Source organism: Desmodus rotundus, chromosome 3 (assembly GCF_022682495.2).
Source record: "Desmodus rotundus isolate HL8 chromosome 3, HLdesRot8A.1, whole genome shotgun sequence".
NCBI classification, from domain to species: Eukaryota; Metazoa; Chordata; class Mammalia; order Chiroptera; family Phyllostomidae; genus Desmodus; species Desmodus rotundus.
The window spans coordinates 199,396,333-199,418,479 of record NC_071389.1 but is presented as its reverse complement, the minus strand read 5'-3'; the positions used below and the strand labels follow the sequence as shown (position 1 = coordinate 199,418,479).

General features: G+C 59.9%; 1 protein-coding gene across 2 annotated transcripts in view; it reads right to left on the bottom strand.

Annotated features, from left to right (window-relative positions):
- The window catches only part of FBLN1 (fibulin 1), a 68,036-nt gene that overhangs the window by 42,429 nt on the left and 3,460 nt on the right, over positions 1 to 22,147 (bottom strand). For both annotated transcript variants that reach the window (XM_045187099.3, XM_024579643.4), the window contains exons 2-8: positions 12,321 to 12,426; positions 9,486 to 9,618; positions 7,699 to 7,870; positions 3,810 to 3,872; positions 2,295 to 2,396; positions 1,593 to 1,730; positions 323 to 460 (exon numbers count right to left, since the gene is read on the bottom strand). In XM_045187099.3, the coding sequence (XP_045043034.2) occupies positions 323 to 460; positions 1,593 to 1,730; positions 2,295 to 2,396; positions 3,810 to 3,872; positions 7,699 to 7,870; positions 9,486 to 9,618; positions 12,321 to 12,426 (852 nt within the window). The remainder of the gene's footprint in view (positions 1 to 322; positions 461 to 1,592; positions 1,731 to 2,294; positions 2,397 to 3,809; positions 3,873 to 7,698; positions 7,871 to 9,485; positions 9,619 to 12,320; positions 12,427 to 22,147) is intronic.

Genomic DNA, 22,147 nt, shown 5'->3' with positions numbered 1-22,147 from the left:
AGTTCTTTGGTCTAAGCCAGGGCTTACTAAACTAAAATACAGCCCTGGGGCCCAGGCCAGCCTGCCGACGGTTTTTTGTCAATAAAGTTTTATTGGGACACGGCCCTACCCATTTTGTGGACATATCTGTGGATGCCTTCCAGCTGCAGCAGCAGAGCTGAGCAGCTACAGTGGAGCCCTCCAGCCCGCAGTGCATAATGTGTGTGGTCGGCCCTTCACAGAAAAAGCCGGCCGACCTCTGTCCCAGACACCACGAGTCCCCCTCCATTAGAGGGGTCGTTCGCCCGCCTGGCGGACCCCGTCGCTGGCGGCAGAGTCTTACCAATACAGTGGCCTAGAGCATCTTGTATAAAGCCGCTCTTGCACTGTAGCTTGGGTCGGCAGCGGAAGGATCCCAGAGTATTCTGACAGATAAAATCGGGGAGGCAGTTATGAATACCACTCTCACACTCGTCAATATCTGGTGCATCATAAAGAAAGGAGATTGTTAGCGACAGTCCTGCCGGAAGCATCTTACAACACTTTAAAATCACAACAAAGTTGGGTTTTTTGTAAATGCTTATTACTCAGACTATAACCCCAAACATTTTCACAGAGAGGCCACATACAAAAAGGGCCCGAATTAGCCAAGACTTAAAACGCTGACTTTTCCCCCAAGGCTCCGAGGAGGCAAACTTTCTGTTACATAATAAATAACCCAGGCATTTTCCTGGCAACATCTGTGGTGCTATTTTTTCTTTCTTTTTTCCCCCCCATTTCAGGCCATGTGCGTGTTTTGTTTAGATCGCCCAGCATTGATCTCCGTGGCAATAAACACTGTCTCTATAAACGCACTCATTTTTAAGTTGTCACAATGTTGCAAATAGGGACAATGGTGATTGTCACAGATCTGAGCGCTGGCTGCCCTCCCTTGAAGTTCACAGCTGTCAGATTTCAAACGTGGAGACTCAGTTGGCTAGGCCCCTGTGTCCCCAGGGTCCAAACCACCCAGCACGTCCCTCTGCAGGGGCGGAACCACCCAGCGAGTCCGCCAGGGTGGGGAGCACTGAGCTGGTCCAAAGCCCCAGGCGTCGGGAGGGCGTGCCTTGCTTTTGAGCTGCCCTCGTAATTCAACCAATAATTCAACCGACGTCTTTACCAAAGTGGTCTGCCATCTGAAGGGCTGGGAACACTCGGCACAAAACTACGTCCCACGAGCTCCTCATCAAAGCCTTATCTGCCAAATAACGTCTATGGCTTGGCAGAGGACGGCCGGCAGCCAGAAATATCTTTTTTTTTTTTAACACAGGGGGAAAGGCACTTTGGACTTCAAGGAAGCTTGAAATCGGACAGAAGGCAGCTGTTGTGCAAAATATGTACATTCTGTAACAAGCACATGTGAGCACCTGAAACTCATCCCTGGCCTTGTTTTTAAGTGACCGTGCTCGGAGCCTTTTCATAAATGAAAAAGGGGCAACGGCATTAACGCAGCGTTCAGGCAAAGAATAAACCCATTTGGCTGCCACCTGGCGGAGCCCAGCCCCAGGAGCCCGCAGCCGCCCCACCCACCCCACAGCCGGCCCGGGAGGGGGCACCCGGCCGTCGGGCCGCACCTTTGCAGTCGTTGTGCTCTGTGAGCTCGTAGCCAGTGCCGCAGCTGCTGTCCCTCTGGCAGCGGAAAGAGCCCACAGTATTGATGCAGGACTCTCCAAACCGGCAGGTGTGACTGCCCGTGATGCACTCGTTGACATCTAGGAGAGACGGACCAACACGAGAGTCACCGGCAGGAACAGCGTTCTATCTGGCGGCAGCGCGGCTCCGTCCCGGCACCCGTCGAGGCCCGTGCGCTGCCCACTCGGGCTGTGCACTGGACTGGAGTCCTGCGCACTCCCCACGGGAGTCCAAGCAAGGGCTTTCCTCCCCTGACAAGTTTCAGTTCAATGGCTCCTGGTAAAGGGCCAGGCCAGATGGCAGTCACATGACCCTTAAGAACCCTACAAAGGGCGACCACTTCCCCGTCTCCCCATCTCATGAGGAGGGAGGCTGCAAGACGTGCCCAGGGTCACTCAGCAGATCCCAGATTCACAGCTGAGTCAGAGCCCACACCCAACCCTCGTTCCGTGTTCGTATTCTCCTGCACGACACGCCATACAGACTCCGAGGGATGCTGGAGAGCCGGTCCTGGGGTGCTCGCCCATGAATGGGGCCCCGAGCTGTGCAAAGTGGAACCTGCCCAGATGTCTCAGGTAGAGGCAGAGGCTCCCAGGTGCAGCGGCCTGCTGTCAAGCTGTCCCCAGGAACACAGGGACATTTACCTTCACAGGAGAAGCCGTCGGGCATCAGCTGGTAGCCCACAAAGCAAGAGCAGATGACCTCCTTGCCTGTGTCTCGACACTGCTGCTTGCAGGGCCCGCCGCCTGCAATCAGAGCAAGTGTGAGCTGGAGGCCGGGTGCGTGCCAGACTCGGCACTCTTCCAGGTCTCCTTGGGCCGGGCCTGAGAAAACGGCCTCGCGGGGACGGACACAGACAGGCAGGCTCTGCAGGCTGGAGCCCACTGCAGCCCTCCCACGGGAGCCTCCCAGGGTCTGGCTCTGGGCACTCTGGTGCTGCTGCTCCAGGTACCAGCCCTGGTCTGCCCTCCCAAATCGGGCATATGCAGGGTGGGCTCTGCACCTGCAGCAGAGCTGGAAGGGGCAATGCAGACAAGCGTGTGACACTGCCACTGGGCACAGCCATCGAGGGACCGGGCCACACGGGGCGGCAGGGCCCTGAAGAGGCCTCCTCTGGCCCCCGAATGTCTCTCAGGCCGCCCTCTGCCCCAATCCCTCTGCCACGGCCTCGCTCTGGCCGCCCGCTCATGCAGCTCACCCCATTCCCGGAGCAGCCTGACTGCCCAGCAACCACGCTTCCCGCACGCAGGAAAGCCTGCGTGAAGCTCAAAAAGCGAGTCTCGTCCGGACAACCTCCCCCAGGTAAAGATACTGCTAGGTACAGCCTGACCACTGCCCAGGGCTTGTGGGGCCCCGCCCAGTTCCCCAGCCTCTTCCTCCACCCCTTGCTCTCCAGTCCTGCTGTCCCCAACCCCCCATGCAGCCTTACTTTCCAGCTAAGCCACCGTCACCCATTGCAAACCAGCTCCCCTCCCCCAGAAGACCCTCCCATTCCTGCCCAGACCACAGGGAAATTAGGAGGCTTTCTGGGCTCTCTGGCCTCCGCAACACCCCCACCCCCTGGGCCTCTGTGCTGAGCGTCACTGCGCACCAACCACGCACAGCGTTTGGTGATTAAACTGGCTCTCCAATCCACGCCCCAACCACAGGGCAAGCTGCTGAACGAACCTGTGGAGCGGACCCGCCCGTCTAAACAGGCCAGAGTGTTCCATGAAGGAGACATGAACTTTTGTCATATGAAAAAACAAACGTGCAAGGCCCTGCTCACTCTAAATTGCAAAGGTCTCCAGAATGGACCTTCCCAGTGGCACAGAACACAAGGTCAAATAACATGCCTTGGGGGAAGCTGTGCTCTCCCTTCAGAGCCTGGGAGTGCGGTCATGTTCAGGTGGGCCCTGTGGGGCAGGGTCTTTAACACCAGCTTCTCACGTGGGTCCTTCTCTAAGCCCACCTTCCCCCGCCCTCGCCCACCAGGCCCCTGCAAGGAGGAGAGGGAAGGGAAGGAGCCCAGAGTGCAGAGAGGACAGAGTGACTTACAGCGGACGCCCAGCCAGGGCGCAGTTCCCCGGTGCACCTGGGCACTACCCGAGGCCAAGCTCCTCCTGAGACTAGCCCTGACTTCAACTCCCGCATGGCCCTGGCGAGGACCCGGGTCTCACCTCGGCAGCGGTCGTTCAGGTACGGGTCCTCCTGCTCCTCCTCCACCATCTCGGACATCTTAGCTAAGGGGCAAGACAGACAGGCAAAGACATGTTTATCCACACGCAGCGAGCCCTTTCCTCTCGGAAGACACTGAGCAGTTTATCTTCTTGGAAATATCAGGCAGTAACGCCCATTTGCCCACCTCCTAACAGCTTGGGATTCATTTTATCTTTTTGAAAAAGAGCACAACACTCATAAATGCCGTTATGTCTCTAAAAGACCTGTTACAACACAGCAGCACCAGCCCGGGGGCCTGGAATTACCCACTTAACGCAGAGTGCTGTTACCTTGTCCAAATTACTTGAGTGTTTCAGCCAAGGCAGGCAAGGCCCTGCTGTAAATGAGGTCCCACCCTCCAAACCTACAGCCAGGCACCTGGTGAAGCTGTCGTTGGGGGTTGAATTGCGTCCCCCCTCCCCCGAAGATGCTGAACCCCCAGCCCCCAGCACCTGCGAATGGGCCTCCTTGGGGAAGGGTCTTTGCTGATGACCAAGTGAGGCTGAGGGCGGCAGGGTGGGCCCGAATGCAAGGACAATGTCCTCACAAGAAGGGGGAACTGGGACTGTGAGACGACGCAGTCTGTTGGTTCAGCCCCGGTCTGCGGTATCTCGTTACAGCAGCCCCAGGACGCGAAGGCACTTGATTCATACAGTTTGCCTGCAAAGCTCAATTTAGTGCCCGTCATCAACAGTCGCTCACTCGATTCATTCAGTAGAGGCGTATGTGAGCGTCTGCTCCGAGTGAGGGCCGTTGCTCGGCCGGACCAGGCCCCTCCTCTCGGTAGAAAATGCGGGGGGGCCGTGGGCTAGAGACCTGGTGTGTGCAGGGGCCCTCCCTTCACACGGTGGTGTCCCACTAGTAGTCCTGGCGTGAGAGAAACGGGCTAGGCCTTTTCATATCAGCAGATGCAGCCCGGGGCACGGAGAATCTTCAGAGATACTCGAAAGCCCAGCTGTGTGATGCTGAGGCCCCTTCACCGGACAAGTGTCAGTGAGCGCAAGTCAATGACAATTCAGCAGCAACCACAGCCACGCTGGTGGCAAAGCTTAGATCAAAAGAGACAGAAGAAAGACTGCGAGGAAATAGGGCCTAGTAGAAACCGTTCATCTCCGCACGCGGGTTTCCAGCAGGAAGAGTATCTGTCTCCCTGTGGATTTCCTGCCCTTCCACCTTCCTGGATCTTCTAACTGCCCAGAGTGCACGAGTGATACAGGCACACTGGAGCAAAAACCAGTGAAGAAGAAACATATTAGTAGCTCTGCTGTACAATGCAACACAACGTAACTGACACATTCTAACTACGCGCAAGGCATTCTTTCAGAGGGGCTATTAAAATACAGTAGAGTCTCTAAATAATTCTTTTCACCCGGGGAGGAACCAAGCAAGAGCCGTTTAGGGTATAACTGTCTCTTCTGGGTTAGGGGGCATCTTTACTTGGGGAATTCATTTACGGGCATTTCATTCACTTGGTACCTTCTACCCCAGCAAAGAGCAAGTCCCTCCCACATGCCCGGCACAGCCAGGACGTCCAGATCCCATCCTCCAGAGGGCTCTTTGGACAAGGCCGGGAGGATTTGTGAGGAACTGTCCGTCAGCTGGGTGATGAGGTCGTCGAGATTTCCGGGGCACTCTGTGGGAGCCAGAAAGCCTGCTACCCCTGCTAGAAAACAAACCCCAAACCCGCGCTTCCCCAGCCTGGGTCTCCCATCTGTAGAATGGGATTAACCAGAATACAGCCCAGCACGGTTCTTCCCAAACTCCCTGTGGTACAAGAACGGGGTTCTTTCCCCAGTCTCAGACCAACGTACTTTGATGACATAGAATACAAACAAATTACTAGAAAAACTAAGTTGAGAAAACAGACACGGAACCCGATTTTTAAATTTAGATTGAACAGTTGTAATTGACTCTATCAAATGCTTATATAGTTTTCGCACCCAGCAGGCCCACAATCCACATTAGTGGAAGAAAGAAGGAAGTCGTGCCTGTGACTGGGGGAAGGGGAGGGCAGGGGGCGGGGAGGGGGCGGACAGCCCTCCCGGAGACCCTGAGGAAAGTCTGGGGCAAGGACCGAAGCCAACAAAGGCCGGGGGAGATGTAAGACATCTGGAGCAGCAGAAAAGCCCAGACCGGAGATCATTACTGAGACAAGACATAAATCAACAAAAGCACTCCCCAGAGACGCAGGAGGAATGCTCCACCAGGATGAGGGGTTTGGGTTTGTTTAAAGTAAAAATGTCATCTCTGATTTCAAAAGTCCAGGAGGGAGTCAGAATGTGGCTCCAATCTGTCTTTACAACTGAGGTATCAGAGATCCGCCCCAGGCGTCCACGGGGCCCTTGAGATGAGACATTAAAAATGAAGAATGCAAGACTGGTCCATTTGATCCAACGTGCTGAAGCCACTGGGGTCAAAAGGCCACAGAAAAGGGTGACCTGACTCAGAGACCACAAGTCTGCGAGCCCTTCCTCCCTCGGCCCTCCTGCCCCTGCTCCGGGCAGGAGGCGGGCGGCGCAGATTGAGAAGGAAAGGGGCCCAGAGTCACGCAGACTCCTGCAGTTTTCCGGGGTTAGTTCCGTTCCCAGGAAACCGCTGCGTAAGGGGGAGAGATCATCAGACAGCCACACAGTCTCCTGAACCAGGAAACCGCACCATGCCTGACGGCTTTGGGGCTCATCTGGCTCCGGGCGAACGTGCGCGGGAAACAGACCTGGCGGACACGCAGCAGGGAGCTCTCTCGAAGCTGCTCTTGGGGTCACTCGCCCCTTTGCTGAGTAAGAGCATAGCCTGCCGTTAGCGAGTGGTACCCCCGGCCTCTTGTCTATGCACCATCGGCCCCAGATGGAGGAGGCACCAGCCCAGAGATGGAAAGCAGGCATCTTCCCCTCTCTGTGTGTCGGGCATGTGACCTTGAGCACCAGGTCCTCCCCCATGAAACAAGAGCAAGGCCAGCCGCCCAGGGCTGTTGGAGGGACGGGAAGGACTGTGGCAGCAAACGCTGATGGAGCCAGGCACTGCGCCGCTTTATACGGACTCTCCCCCTGAATCCTCCCCAGGACCTTATGAAGAAGGACTGTGATTACGCCCATTTCACAGATGAGGTGACCGAGGACTGGAGAGATCGGTCTGCCGAAAATACATGTTAGCACAGGGGCAGGAGCCTGATTTGTCAGAGCTCAGGTCCCAGGCCCTGGGTCTCCCCCCAGGACAGCGGGTCTCAGATGAGGTGACAACGTGAAGCTGCTCTGACCACTAGAGCCTCTCGTCAGGTTTCCGGGGCGCTCTACAGGGGCCAGCAAGCCCGCTCACCCGGCTAGAAAACAAACCCCAACCCTGCACTTCCCCCGCCTGGTCTCCCAGCCTGCAGACTGGGAATAACCAGCATATGGCCCGGCATGGCTCCTCCCAAACCATAGTACACGTGTGTGCCGACCCTGCTTGTGTGGTTAATTTACGTGTCAACATGGTGGGGCCATGATTCCCAGATATTTGATCAAACACTAGTCTGGATAGTGCTGGGCTGGTATTTTTAGATGAGATTAACATTCAAATAAGCAGACTTTCAGTAAAGCAGATTGCTCTACATAGCATGGGCGGGCCTGGTCTAATCAGTTGAAGGGTGCAAGACAGAAACCAACCTCCCCTAGCCATGAAGGAATTCTGCTGGCAAACAGCCTTCCAACCTTAGCTGCCACATCAGCTCTCTCCTGGGTCTCTGCCCTGCTGGCCCAGCCTGCAGTTAGACAACCAGCGCCCACAATCGCATGAGCCATTTTCTTAACATAAACCTCTCCCTGGACAGCCCTGGCCAAGCACTGCCCGAGAGGAAGGGAGGAGGGGAATTACCTGTCTCCTGGTGGTCCCCATTGTCTGCGGGGGCGAAGTCCGTGGTCTCCTGACCCTTGACGCAGCAGGCCCGGAAGACAAGCCCACACTGGTAGCCGACCATGAGGTTGTACTCGCAGCTCTGGCCCTTGGCCTGGGCCTCCCTCCCCAGCAGGCAGCAGTGGCAGCACCTCTGCAAACAGGCGGGGACCCCGGACGGAGGAGTCAGACGGCGACACGGCGGGCCCAGACCTCCCAAGTTAGGGTGTCTGGGCAGCAGGAATCGAACCGTGCATTGGGAACGACCCCAGCGTCCACAAAAGTCACACCTGAATCCTGGGGACAACATGCGCCCTGACATAAAAAGCCCTTTCGGTCTTTATTATCCTACAAGTTCAGACTTTCCAGAAGGCCCACAGCAGGAGCCGGGAGGAGAGGCTGGACTTCCGTTTCTGCAGAGGTGATGGGTCTTCCATCAGCTCATTGTACAACCTCTGCTGCCAGCAGGGAGGTGCCCTGGCCACCTCCTGCACCTTGTGTGGCATGAGTCATCCCTCCTGGAAACACAAATCGCTCATCTGCCAGAGCGACCTGTTCGCACCCCCGCTAGAATATTCCAGGCTTTTGCTGTACTCCACCCGCCTTTCTCTCCAGTCTGGAGACTTGGGCAGAGCTGCCTGCCAGGCAGACGGTGTTGGCAGAGCCCCAGCCCTGCCCAGGGAGGCGGTCATGGAGCGTTCAAGGTGCTGGCTTTGACCAGACCACCCCACCCAGCTTCCTCTCGCCAGAAATCTCCTCCCATAAAAGCGCTAAAAAGCTGAGGGTAGGCAGCGCCCCTCAGGTTCTCCCCTGAAATCTCCCCCATCCCAATCTGTGTGGAGAGAGAATCCCCCGAGAGGAACCCACGCAGCCCCCCTCAGAACCCAGACTTCACTCGGAGTCTGGCTCCTTGAAATGACTCCATCGCCTTCCTAGCCAGGGACAGGAAATCTTTTTTTCCAGGGAATTCGCTTTCACCCCGGGCACCTCCAACAGAAACCCAGCTGACCAGGGCAACTTTCCAAGCCCGAGCTCCACAGGTCAGCCATGTCCCACCCTCTGTAGGTCGGGGGGAGGGGTGGTGGAGGGGAGACACAGCCTGGACACCTCCCCAGCTGATTTGCGGCTTTGGACCTGGGCATGCCATCTGGAGCTCTGTGCAGCCACGCGGAGATACAGCCTTCCGTGGCGGGGAGGCGAGTGGCCTGACCCGGACCCAAGTCCCAGCATGCTTTATGGCCTCGCTCGCAGCTGACGTTCTGGGCAGGACTAGCTCCCGGCCTGCTGGGCCCCCTCCCAGCTCTGCCTCTCTGAACCTCAGTGTTCTCCAGGGTGGAAATGGAGGCTGTGTTACTGGAGGCCTCTGTGGGAGGCTGTTCTGAGCCCTGGGCTCTGACTGGCCTGGGTGCAGAGAACCTTGAGGGCGTCCTGAGTGGGGTTAGGGTGCCGGCCTTGAACCGAGAAGAGGGTTTTGAAGGCCCTGTGCCCAGTGACCCGTGCTCTGACCTCTGCGCTCCTGCCTGAAGCCCCGGGATGGGAAGCCCTCAGAGCAAGCCTGCGTCTGTCCATCCCCATTTCCCCAGGGTTTGAACCAGCCCGGGGTGCTGCTCAGGGTTGACTGATTACACTGGGGGAGGCAAGGAGACTCGAGGCGTCCCTCCTCCCTCCTGAATCGGGCACCCCCCACTGCTCAAAAAGAAAGGTGGCCTGGAGCTGGGGTGCCGTGGGAGAGCACTGGGCCCCCTGCTGGTGGGCGGGGCAGGGCTCACCTTCACGAACACGGCCTCGAGGCTGGCGTTGCTGGGCAGCACACTGCAGCTGTCCTGCTCGCTGGCCAGGTTGATGCCGGTGGCACAGTGCAGCTCCTCCAGCTGGCTGTGGCAGCACTGCTCCTGGACCATCCTGCGGGGGGCGAGGCGCGGGCTGGGCCAGGACCACGGCTCCTCGGGAGGCCTTCCCAACTCACCCCTCCCACTCTAGGCACGGACAGACGCACGCCGCGCCTGGCACACAGTCGGTGCCTGGTAAATGTCAGAAAGACTAAACTTTGGGCGGGGGGACAGGGTCTGCCGCCAAGTGAGGGGAGCCCTGATGCCCCTCTCTGAGCCCCGGAGCCTGCCCCACAAAATGTTCCCACTTCATCCCCATTTTCCGGACTCAGAAGAAATAGCTTCAGAGAGGTGGAGCAGCTTGCCCCAGGGAGCCGAGTGAGGGTCTGGGCCCTGCTGGAAGGCGGGACAGCAGGAGGTATGTGTAAGTCACCTGTGTGGCTCCCAGCAGACCCAACATGACCCTGGCTCCCACCAAAGCCACCGAGGGCAGGAGCCCCCTCTGAGCTGAGCCCGTCCAGGGACGATAGGGCCCACCCAGTCTCCCTGTGCTGCCAGCAGCCCCCAGCCTCCACCATGTGGGGCTCTGCACCCCGACTTCCCACGTGTTCCCTGAATTGCCCTCGAGCTCAGGGCTGGGTCTGTGCATTCGCTCAAGCGTTGGGTGGACTTGCAAAGAACTGGCATTTCACTGAACTGTCGGGGAAAGCAACCAGATGGTGTGCATCTGTGCATCCATTTACTCGGAAGTCCTGGCTGCACCGAAAACAAGGCCGGGGTGTGGAGAACCCGGAACCCCGGGTCCTGCTGGTGGGCACGCAGAGCGGTGCGGCCACTACGGGCGGCAGGGTGGGGCTCCTCAACACGTTAGAAACAGAACTGCCACCCGGCCCAGAGCTTCCATTTCTGGGCCTGGGCCCGAAAGAACAGAAAGCAGCGACGCAAACAGGCGTGTGTGCACCCACGCCACAGCAGCCCACAGGAAAACGGGGTCCACACGGGGGGACGTGCCTGAGCCTTCAAACGGCAGGAAGTTCCCACACTCAATACAGCCTTCATGAGACTTGAGGGCGTGCATCGGGCTCCGTGAAAGAAGCCAGGGACAGAAGGACCGATGCTCATGATTCCACGGACACGGGTGACCTGGAGGGGTCGCAGTCACAGGGAAAGAAGGCAGGGTGGAGGCGGCCAGGGGCTGGGGAGGGAACTGGAGGTGCTGCTCCATGAGGAAGTCCTGGAGATGGATGGTGACGTAACGGGAAGGCACTGGACTGCACACTTATCAACGGTTAAGATGATAATATTCGTTGTGTGTATTTTACTACAATTAAAAACAAAATTTAGCTGTGGCCCTACTGCGTGCCAGGCCTGGGCAGAGATTCAGGGACAGGGGCAGGAATGTTCTGGTGGAAAGGACAGCCTCCCACACCCAGAGGGCTGCGGGCAGCAGTTATGAAGCTTTGTCTGGTGGGGCCGGTTCCAGAAGGAGCCCGGGCTGGGCTTCGCGGTGCCTGCTTCCCCCACCTCTGATCATTATCACGGCCCTGGGAGGAGGGTCCCACTGGCCTCCTTTTAGACTTGGGGAAGCTGAGGCTGGGAGCTGGCTCAGGGCGCACCGCCAGAAACCCAGCCTGGGCGGGTTGGGGGCCAGGCTGCCTCTGCTGGCAGGGTTGGGAAGCAGACCGCTGGGCAGAGCTCCCACTTGGCTGCAGAGCTGCCGGCAGCCCCTCGACCCTTGCAGCACTGAGCCACACAGGAGCCACACGCACGATCCCAGCTCCCACTCATCGGATGCTCCCTACCCCCTGACCCTGTGGCCTCGCAGGCAGTTCAGACAACCCACGCAGCTCGTTTTCCCTTCCTGTTTGGTCTATGAGGCTTTTGACTTTTGAAGAATTTCAGAAATCTAGATTTACATCCTGTGCCACGCTGGCAGGTAGCATGTAATGTTTCAGATGGAGGCCAGCAGGCCTTCCCCACACATCCTTTCCTGGGGGGCACCCCGCACCCCCCCCAGCCCACAGCACCCTGCCTCAGTACCACCGAGACTGTGTTCTGGGCAGGGGAAGGAACAATGTCAGCTGAGGGGATGCTGCATACCCTCGCCCTCCCGACACCTGCTCCCCAGGGCCCGGGGTCACACCCTGACTCCAGCCCCTGCCAGCTGTGGGGACGGGAAAGCTCAGTTTCCCCACCTGAGTGATGGGTGAACACTAGCGTTCAATGAAATAAATGGGCACCCCATGCGCAGCGCAAAGCAGGAGCTTCCTAACCTAAAGTCTTGCTGCGACTGTCACCATTTTATGGTGACAACGAACATTTCTTATCTACGTCACTTATTCTAAGCTCACGTTCTCCCCAAGCTGTGAGGGAGCCGGAGTCCACTTAGGGAGAGGAGGGCAAAAGTAGTCGATGGAGACGTTGGCTACTGTGTAAGGTGGGCCCGCCTGCTGCAATCTGCTCTGGTTTGGGGGGTCTGACAGTGGTGTCACGTGATCTCATCACCCCCTTCCCCCACCACCTGACCCCCTTTTTGTTAGGAGGGAAGTGACTTGGCCACAGTGTTGAGCTGTGGCAGAGGCGCTGCACACCCCAACCTTCCAGCAAAGGGGGCAACACCCCCAGTCACAGGACAGTCTGGGGACCATGGGGCAGAAAGAGGCCGGGTTCCCCGCCCACTGTGCCCTGCACAGCCTGGGGGCGCACACTGTCCCTTCTTCCCCCACTTCCCTCTAGAGGGACGCAGCCTGCCCCGCGCGGCCACCACACACGCACCTGCACTGCTTCGAGTCCGAGGCGTAGGGCAGCGAGCAGTCCCGGTGCTGCGTGGCCATTTGGTGCCCGTCCGCGCAGCAGGCCTCCATGGGGACGTCTGCGCCCACTGCATGGGGAAGAGAACACGGTGACGGCGATGAGCAACGTCCCACTCACCCCGCACCAGGCCCCCTTGCATGCGCCCCGTCCCCCACTGGCCCAGGGTCCCCTCCTGCCGCACCAGCGGGAGGCCCCTTCCTCAGATGCTCACAGGTCTGAGGGGGCCATGGGCGCCTCCATCCCCTTAGTCACCTGACAACTCGTACTGAAAATTCGCTGGGCCCCGGGCCAGGGGCACGCTCCCCGCTCCCTCCTAGAAAGGCCTGAAACCCTGACTGTCGTCTCCCAAACCCACATCTGGCCAGGCTGCCGCTCTTCACGGGGGGCCATGCTCGCCCTGCTGAGTCCCTGCTCCAGCCACACCCTGGACACTCCAACAGGGACCCTGCCCAGACGGGGGCCCTGCCTTCCCGGTCCAGAGGGCCAGAAAGACAGGCGCTGCCAGGAGGGGCGTGGCTGAGCTGCCGTCCAGCCGAGTGGTCGGGGCATCCAGGACACGCGTGACCCCACTCCTACGGGGTCAGAGATGGTTTGTGCAGCTAACGACAAACAGTGCGGAGTGGGCGAGGCCCAGAGATACCCAGATGGGCCGGTGCCAAAGAGTGGGACAGCGGAGGACGGCTCCTCTTGAGGGGTGATCCCACCTGGCGAGTGTGGGGCGCACACCAGGGAGGGGGCGCGGCGCTCACCAGGGGCGAGGAGAGAATGGAAATGGGTCCTGGGGTGTGCAGCCTGGGTGTGGGGAGGACAGAGCACTCGTCTCCAGACCAGCCTCTGGGACCCACATCCCGCCCTCCCTCCGTCTGTGCAGCCACCTGTCAGAGGGGCGCCCGCCCACATCAAACAGGTGACAAAACCAAGGCTGGCGACGGTCTCTGCCCTTGGTTTGCCACAGGCGGCATCCTTGCTTACAGAAAGGAAAGAGAAAAGGCTCCCATGGGTCCCGCGGCTGGCCCGCGCACGCCCTCACGGCTGGATGGGGACTCTCTAGTCCCCCGCCCGGCCCTTGGCCCCACTCCAGGCTGTGGCCCCGACAGGCCCCCCAGCTCACAGGAAGGACAGGGCCCCACTGTGGCCCCCCAGAGAAGCAGCCGGGGAGCAGGGTGCCCTCAGCAAAAGGGGCTCCCGCAGCCAGACCATTAGCACCACAGCCTCTGCAGTGGGGCTGGGGGTCACCTCGCGGCCGGAAACGTCAAGCCTGGGCCTTGAGAAACACTGTGTCTTCTTACTGGTGGCTGTCGGGCCTGGCAGTGTGTCCGGGCCCCACCAGCCACGGGTGCTTTGTTCGAGCTCATTTCTCTTCCGCGGCAGGGCCCTCGGGTGGCCCCAGGACGAGGCTCCCTCTTGGGCTCAGCAGGAGGCCGAGACTTCCAGAAACACCGGCCTTGGCCACCTGCCGTCAACCACCGTGAGCACCCGTGCCCACGGCGTCTGGACCACGTCCCGCGGGCAGGAGGGGAAACCGCCACTGCCCACTGAGGCCCCAGTAGTCAGCTCCTGGGTGAGGCACTGAGGCCAGGAGGAGGAGGGACCGTGTCCCAAACCAGACCCCCCAAATCCCAGAGCAATGGCTTCAAGCCTCCCTTCCCAGGGTGTCCAGGGAACTTGGCGCCGCTTGCTGTCCACAGTGAAAGGCAGACCCCACGCCATCCTCACACTCACGGGTTCCCCCAGGCCGACGGACAGAGTCCGAGCTGGTTTGGTGAAGGGTGACAGTCCACCCGGCAAGCCTGCCCATCCTCTGGGCCCTGGCCACCTGACCAGACCCTACCTCAGCTGTCCCCTCTCTGAATTCCCCAGCAATGCCACTCGGTGAACGTGGGAGAGTCACCACGGGCTGGGGCTCCGAAAAACTGTCTGCTGCTGTGGGGCTCCCAGCACCAAAGCAGGAGAGCCGTCGGAGTGGGGCCGGCAGTCGCAGGGACCTCGGGCACTCCCACTCCTTCCTTCTTGCCCCAAGTCACCATAAGAAAAGGCATTCGCAGAGTGCAGGACCTCATCTGTCACAGATCACACATGGCCGTGGTCCACCCACAGGATGACTGAGACCCAGCCCTGTGGCCTGACCCTGAGGCCCTCTCCTCTCCGCCGCCAAGCCCAGCTCCCCCTTCACCCCAACTCCAGCCTCGCTGGCCCAGGCCTCCCGCATCCACCTGCTGCCAGCCTGGCCTGGGTGGCGCTCTGCTCCCACGGCCCCCATACATGCAAAGCACAGCTCACGGCCTTCCGCCTGCCTTGCCCTCCCAACCACAAACGTCCTGAGAGCTGGCCTGTCTCCTGTCCTGCGTCCCCGGGCACAGAGCTGCCCCGCAGCAATGGCAGACATGGCTCCAATCCCGAGCGCTTCCTTGCTCGGGGACCCTGGGCACACTACTGCTCCTCCCCGAGCCCCCGCCTCCTCGGGGCTCGAAACACCTTCACAGCTGCTGCAAGGGCGGGCCAAGCTTAAACAGTCTGACACACACAGCACATTCCACTGGCTTAATTATGTGTTCAAGGAGCAAAGGAGGCCTGGCGAGATGGGGAGTCACGGCTCTGCCTTGGGGTGCAGGATCCCCCAAGCTCCAAGGCCTCCCTCAGCCTCTGAGAAACGCAAGCAGCAGAGACTCAGACACAGTGGTGGCTCAGCGGGACGAGAACTCCGTGCCCGGAGCTGTGGAAACACGTGCAAGCGACTTCGTCTGGGAATCTGGGGCACTTTGAATCTGAACCTCCAAGGACAATGAAATGCCTAGAATGTCCCTGGAATGCAGGCGGCCCCAGAGCTGGGCCCTGAGCAAAGCAGAGCCGAGTCCGGGGGCTGCATCTGGATGGGCTCAGAGGCCCATCCTCCTGGGGCGTGAGGCGCCCCCTCCGCCCGGGGAGGTCCCTGCACAGCCCTGGGAGAGGCCCCGGGGAGCCCACTGGGGCCCTTAGCCAGGCTGGGTTTGGTGAAGGGGAGGTGTGGGGGCAATGTGGGCGGGGCCTCACGTCTGTATGGTAAGAAAGGCCTGACCTGCGATGGGCCTGCAGAGAAGGCCGCTCTCATCCACCATCTCACAGCGCCTGCCGCTCCCACCCCCCACCCCCCACCCCAAGTTCATTGTCAGGCCACTGTCCCAGGCACATGGCGTCACACTGTCAAGCAGAAGAGGCATCATTTCCAACCCCTTCCCCCGTCTCCCGGGACCTACGCTGTCTCAGATTTTTCACTATCGGGAACAAACGGCTCTAACTGGACATCTTTACTCGTAAATCTCTGTTCCTAAGGTCACCGTTATTTCCCTAGGCCAGAGCCTCCGCAAGTGAGGAGCAGGGTCAGAGGGGAACCTTCTCAACCCCTGACTCACAGAGCAATTGCTGTCCCGAGAGGTGTCCCTGCCCCACAGCCCCGCCGGTGCTGCAACTGGAGCAGTGACAAGGGGCTTGTGCGGAGCCAGGACCCGCAGCCAGCGGGGCCGGGGCTAACTGGCTGGAGCTCGCGGGCTCCTGGTCGAGGCTGAGGTCCTGACCTGGGACGAGCTGAGAGCTGTGGCTTACAGTCAGTGGGGCCTGAGGTTTCCCACACTCCTCTGCTGTGCCTGGGGACATGGCCGAGCAGCGTGGAGGAAGGTTCCATGTCAGGCAGGCCTGGGCTTGAACCCCTGACCCCACTGAGCAGCTCGAGACCCGGGCAAGTTCCTGGAGGCACCTCCCTGCCGGTTCCCGCTCTGTTTGCATTCGCCACTGTCTTCCAAGCTGCACCCCTAAAGTGACCCACCACCATACTGTCATGTCAGTGGCTGTCGGTGTGGAACCTGGACTTCAAACGTCACTAGGAACAGAAGACACTGAAGGCAGTTAAGTCACTGAACATAAATGCTAAGGTGTCCCCGTCCCCAGCAGGACCGGGCCGCGCCCACCGAGACCAGTGCCTGGCCAGCTCTGCACGAGCACAGCGGTCACTCGAGCCCCGGGCCCTCTCCTGCCTGGACTCTGGCCCCTCTAGACTCTGTCCTTCTCTGTCCAGCCCTGTCACCTCCAGATGCTACCCAGCTCTGTTGGGTGTCCCGACCCAGAGTCTCTCTGCCGTCACTGCCACGGCCGTGGTGTTTCACCAGCACCGGGAGCTCCCTGTGAGCCAGAGATCCCCGCACTTGGCGGAGCCCAGGGAGACCCGGCTGCATGTTCCCCACCTCGCAGATTCGGAAACTCCAGCTCAGAGATGAAGTGACCAGCTGAGGGCCACACAGCCAGAGGGACCAGCGAGAGCAAAGCCAGGCCTCAGGCTCAGTTCTAGGAGCCTCGCAGCTGTTCAGGTCTGCCTTCCCAGAGTCAAAATCTCCTTCGGGGCAGGAATGGCCTCTTTCTCCTCTGCACCCGCCTGCAGCCAGAACAAGGCTCCACATGTGTTAACCAGGGCAGATTGGCCAAAGGCCCTTGACCAGGGGCCTGGTCCCAAGACCGTCCTTGAAATGCAGAGGCTGCTGCCAAAGGGCCTCTCCCATCAGTCAGGGTGTGTGTGTGTGGCAGGGCGGCAGGGCGGGGGGGGGGGGGGGGGGGGGGATGGAATGACCCTGAAGGACAGTCTTTGGCTGGAGCCTCAGCAAGAGGCAGGGCTGGTTAGAATTTCGCAACAGGCGGGACATGCTGGGGGCGTGGGTCCGAGACTCCAGACTTGTCACTTTCTTGGACCCCCTCCACCCACTGGAGGAAACGCGAGCTGCGGGGACAGGAAGGGCCTGGTGCAGAGAGGGGAACGCCCTGCAGAGCTCTCCGGTGCTGCTGCTCAAGGTGGCAGCCGAGGTACCGTCGGCAGCAGGCTGGCCTTTAAAAGACGGGTGTGCCCCGTCCAAGAAAAGATCTGCTAGTGACTTGTGTTCCCAAACAGACGGAGCCGTGCCCCTCTGTCAGCCGGTGCAGCAAACCCGGCGCGGGCCCCACCTCTGCACCACCTCCTCCGAAGCACCCCCCAACTCGAAAGGGACATCTGGAGTGGCTTTCGCTGTTCTCTCGGCCCCCTTGTAATAAACACACTTTACTCAGGTGATGGAAATCGCCTTAGGCCAGCCATGGGCCAGGGAGAGAGAGTCTGAGGGGGAGCCCCGGCCTGTGTTCCCGCCTCGTCCCGTGTTCCCGCCTCGTCCCTGGAGTTCCCTGTGTCTGGGAGGCTCCCAGCAACTCAGGCAAAGGAGGCCAACTCTGGACCCCTGCGGGCAATGCCAACACCTGCGAAATTACTTCAGGCAGACCCATGCTGGCTGCGCCCCATGCCCCCAGAGGGCTCACTGGTCACTCCGCGCCCATCGCTGGCTGTAGGTCTCTGAAGAAAGAAGCAGGACCTCGGGCTGGTCTGGAATCTTCTCTCTCAGACCACTTCTGTCTCTTCTGAGAAGCAGCTGCGCTGAGCCCCGTTCATGTCCGGTTCTGCGATCGGACTGTGAGAACCGGGTCCACAGAGCGTAACGCCCAACCCAGACCGAAAAGAACTCTGGCAAACTCTCGTCAGCCTCGGCTCCAGCATTGCAAGGGAAGGCAACACTGTGGGTGACAACTGCCCGCCAGACCCAGCCTCCCCTTCCTAAGCCTGCGCCTCCTTTCCCTGTCACCGGGGGGCGAGCAGGGCCGGGGAGACCAGAGCGGCAACCCGGGCAAAGAGCTGCCGTCAGACCTGACCACAGAAGGAAAACAGAACCTTCAAACTAAAATAAAGACATGGGTTATGGCGCCCATGAGGAGAGAACACTGTTCTGTCAGAATCACGCGCTCCCTCATGCTGACGCAGTCAGATGGCTGGCCCCCCACCTCGTCACCCCTCTTCTAAAAAGAGACGCGCCTGCCCGAAGTCACCGGGGGGCCAGCCCAGGCCTCCCCCCCCCCCCCCCGCTCTCTGTGCCCTCCCCACTCATCTGTATGTTCAAAATGCCCCTCGTAGGACCCTTCACGTGCCAGGCCGTGAGCTAGGGCAAGGGGTGCAGGCCTGAAAGAGCAGGACGTTGTCCTCAAGGAGACGGGCTAGGGAGGTGCCAGGCAACTGTCACTGGGTTGTGTCCCTGTGGCTCTGCAGGTCTAGCACGAGGACAGACCCGTCTCCCCCTTCCAGGCCACCGACCACCCCAGGAAGAGGCAGGATGTGCACAAGCACCAGAGGGGCCGGCGCCCCCCACCCCCGTGAGCCAGCACCTGCCACAGAGAGACAGGGAACCAGCTAGAAAGAGGTGGCGGAGAAAGCCCATCTGCGGAAGGGAAGGAGAAGCACTGTCCATACTGCTCCCTCCGGGCAGCTCTGGCCCAGGCAGCGCCCGCCTGTGACCACAGCCAGCGGATGTGTGGGCTGTCCTCGCTGCCCCCAACACCTCTGCAGCATCGTACCTGGCAGGGCCCATCTGCTCCAGTTTTCCCCTCACCCGTCTGGCCGTGCGTCTACTACGCCTGTCGTGTGCCCTCCACACCTGGCTCTTGGAGGCTGGAACGCCAGGGGCTGGGTGGTCCTGGGTTCACTCCTCTCCCCAGGCTGGCTCATTCATACCCACACCAGTTCAAAGGTCACTTCCTCCAGGAAGTCCTCCCTAACCACACCCCCCACGTACATACAAAAACACGGGCAGATGCATTCCCTTTCTCGTCTGGTCTCTGTAGCCCGCACTTCCCAGAACATGGCACAAGTAATCAGCCGTGTGAGCACTTGGTGTTGGAGAGCAGGGACAGGCTCTGTCCCCTTATGCACCCGGCCCCACGCCCGCCCCAAGCAGGCACCGGACAAATGTGTGTGAAGGAATAGGTGGACAAATGGCCTCGTGTGCCCCTAGCAATTCCATGAAAGGGGGGCAGGGAGAAGTTAAGCAAGCTGTCCAAGGCCCCGGAGCAAACGCAAAGGTGGCATCAGAATCTGCGGGCACCACTTCCCTGTGGCCACACCCCCATAAAACACCAGCTTCCCCTGAAGCGGGACTTAGAAAAATAGAGACTTTTCCATCAGAAGGATACGTGAGGCGGTCCAGTGTCCTTCTTAAGAATATGATGTGAGAGCCAGGCTGCCCAGGTGGGGGTCCTGGCGCTGCCACCTAGCCGCTGCGTGCCCGTAGCCGCACTGCCTGGCCTCTCCGTGCCTGGTGTCCTCACTGGCACACGGGGACGATGACAAGAGCAGCAAAGGGCGGGGTGCAGGGGCTCAGGTATTGATAAAAACGAGGATATGTGTGGGGAGCAAAACTCACCCTGTTTTACATCATCAGGGACAGATTCAAAGGGGGGGGCAGGCTCCAGAAGAATGCTGGGTCACCCCATCAGCACAAAAACGCTCTGACAGCGTGCATCTGAAAACCGGTCCTGATAATGTCCCAGCTACCCGCCCCCCTCCACACACACACCCTGTGGATGGAGCTATCTGGTGGCTTCTCTGTCCTCACATCGCCCCAAAGGCAGGGCTCAGGCCCAGGCGCCCTCCTGTGCTGCCTCCTGGATGGTCTCCCCCAGCCTCCTCTGTGGGCCCAGACTCCCACATTTCTGTCTGCAGCCTGCTCTCGGCCCAGCCCAGGTTCTGCCTGGATGTCTAACAGGACACTTATGGTGGCCACACACAACTCTAATTTCCCCCACCCTGTCCAGCCCGCCCGCCCCAGCCCTCCCCTCTGAGAAACTGGCGAACACCATCTACCCAGTGTTCTCACCGAAATACAGGGGGTCCAGGGGGTCGGCACGAATGACTCCTCCCCCGCCCCACCCCCGTGTCTGAGCCCCAGGCAAGGCCTGTCTACTCGCCCTCCCAAACGCCCAGGCCTGTGCACTGCTCCCCAGACCTCTGTCTCCCACCCCGTGCGGGCACCGTGAGCCCGGGACCCTGCGAGAGCCCCTCTCTTGCTTGGTCTGCCTCCACTTTCGTCCCCCCAGAGCCCGTCCACCATAAGCAGTCCAGAGTGACTCCTAGAAACATAAGTCAAAGAATGTCACTCCCCTGCCTAAGACTCTCCAGTGGCTTCCCAGTGTGCTCAGGATAAAACCCAGTCTGCGCCCTATTGGTTTAAGGCCCTGCCCGACTGCGTGGGCCCCTCCCTCCTTGGCCACCTGCTCAGGTTGACCTTCACCTTCCGAATCCTGACAGATGAGTCATTTGTTCCCAAATTCTCCTCAAGGCTGGTTCTTTGGTTCTTTGCTACTAACCAGGACTGGGTCCCTAGAGGGAGGGCCCAGCCCCTGTCTAGGTGGTGTCCCCTCAGAGTGGCCTGGAGCTGGCCGTCCAGGGACAACGCACTTCACAAGTCCTCCCCTGGGGGGAAAGGAGGCCCTGGGCCCCTTCGCCTTCCAGAAGGAGTAACTGTGCCCGAGCCCTTGGGTCCCCCAGGAAGTGGCCCAACCCCTGGCACAGGCCACGTCAGCACAGCCCTCTGGCAGGGTCACTTGGCCAGGCTGGGGACAGTGTTCCAAAGAATTAAGCAAGAACATGACCTAACCAGTTCCAGGGCCGATCTCTTCTGACGCCGGCCTGGCCCTGTGGTATCTGGGACCCAGGATGGCCAAGCTCTCTCCTTTACACAGGCGCCAAGAAGGGGTGGCTCTTTCCACCACTGGTACAGGCCCAGGCCTCTCCCCGCCCACATCCTTCTTGCAGCCAGAGCCACCCCTTCCCAAGTACACAGGGTGGGGAAGTCGGGAGATGTAGGGGGGCCTGTGCCCCACCCAGATGGCAGCAGGGAGGGCCTGACTCAGGCCACACCCGAGAGAGAGTCAGGGCTGAGCCAGACCCTGGGCTGGACGCCCCAGCAAGCAGCTGAGTACAGACGAGGACAGCCTCGCCCACCAAGCTCAACCAAGACAGGTGCCGCGACCTCAGGGGTCACCTCCTGTTGAGCCCCTTAAAGGCCCCGGCTGTAGCTCCCACTTCTGGGGCCACCCCTGGGCATGGAAATGCCTCTTCTTCCGAAGGATGCCTCTCCCCTGCACGGCCCTTGTTTGTGGGATGAAGCATTGTCCCGCCAAGAGGTTGGAAGCGGGGTCTCCCAAGTCCAGGTCTCCTACTTAGTGCCCATGTGTCCCGGACAAACTCCTTACACGCTCTGGGCCTCGGGTGACATGCCTGTAAGGCGGAAATAATCATAGTTCCCACTTCACAGCGTTGGTGAGCGGATGAAGCTAGGGACCAAGTCTGCGACATTTCAGTTATAAGAATTTCCTAGAACAGAGCATGTTTTCATTGCACATTCAAGGAAATGGAAGCAGAGAGGTGCAGGAGTTGGGCAAGCTCTCGCAAGTCACTTTGAGGACGGGGACCAGTCTCCTGGTCCCCTTCAAGTGGAGGACCCTCCTGGTAACCTTCAGGCAGCTGGGGCGACAGGCACCTGGCTCCCTGCTGACCCCACCTCCACGGAGGCCCAGCTGGGGCGCAAGGAGGCAGGCGAGAGGAAAGAGTGCTGGCCGGAGGAGCCCAGCCCTGGTCCCCATGCCTGCTGCAGCCGATGACTCGGGACGGAGGGCTCAGCCTCCAGGCCGCCCCTCTCCAGGGTCTCTGACCCCAAGAAAATTGATGTAATGGGTGACTGCCCCCCCCGTTTTGTTATGTGGCCACATTTGGGATCCTTACAAGGAATCACACAGGGCCTACACGAGCCTTTATTAATGAGCTCGTTATAATTCCATTTTGCCAAAGGAAAATCTTTTATTGTATAAAATGTACTGGCAAAATCACTGTGCACCTATTAGAACTGCTTTCCTAAAACCTCACCTACACAGCGGCACAGTGCCCCTTCCTCCCAGACCCCTCCTGGAAAGGAGGG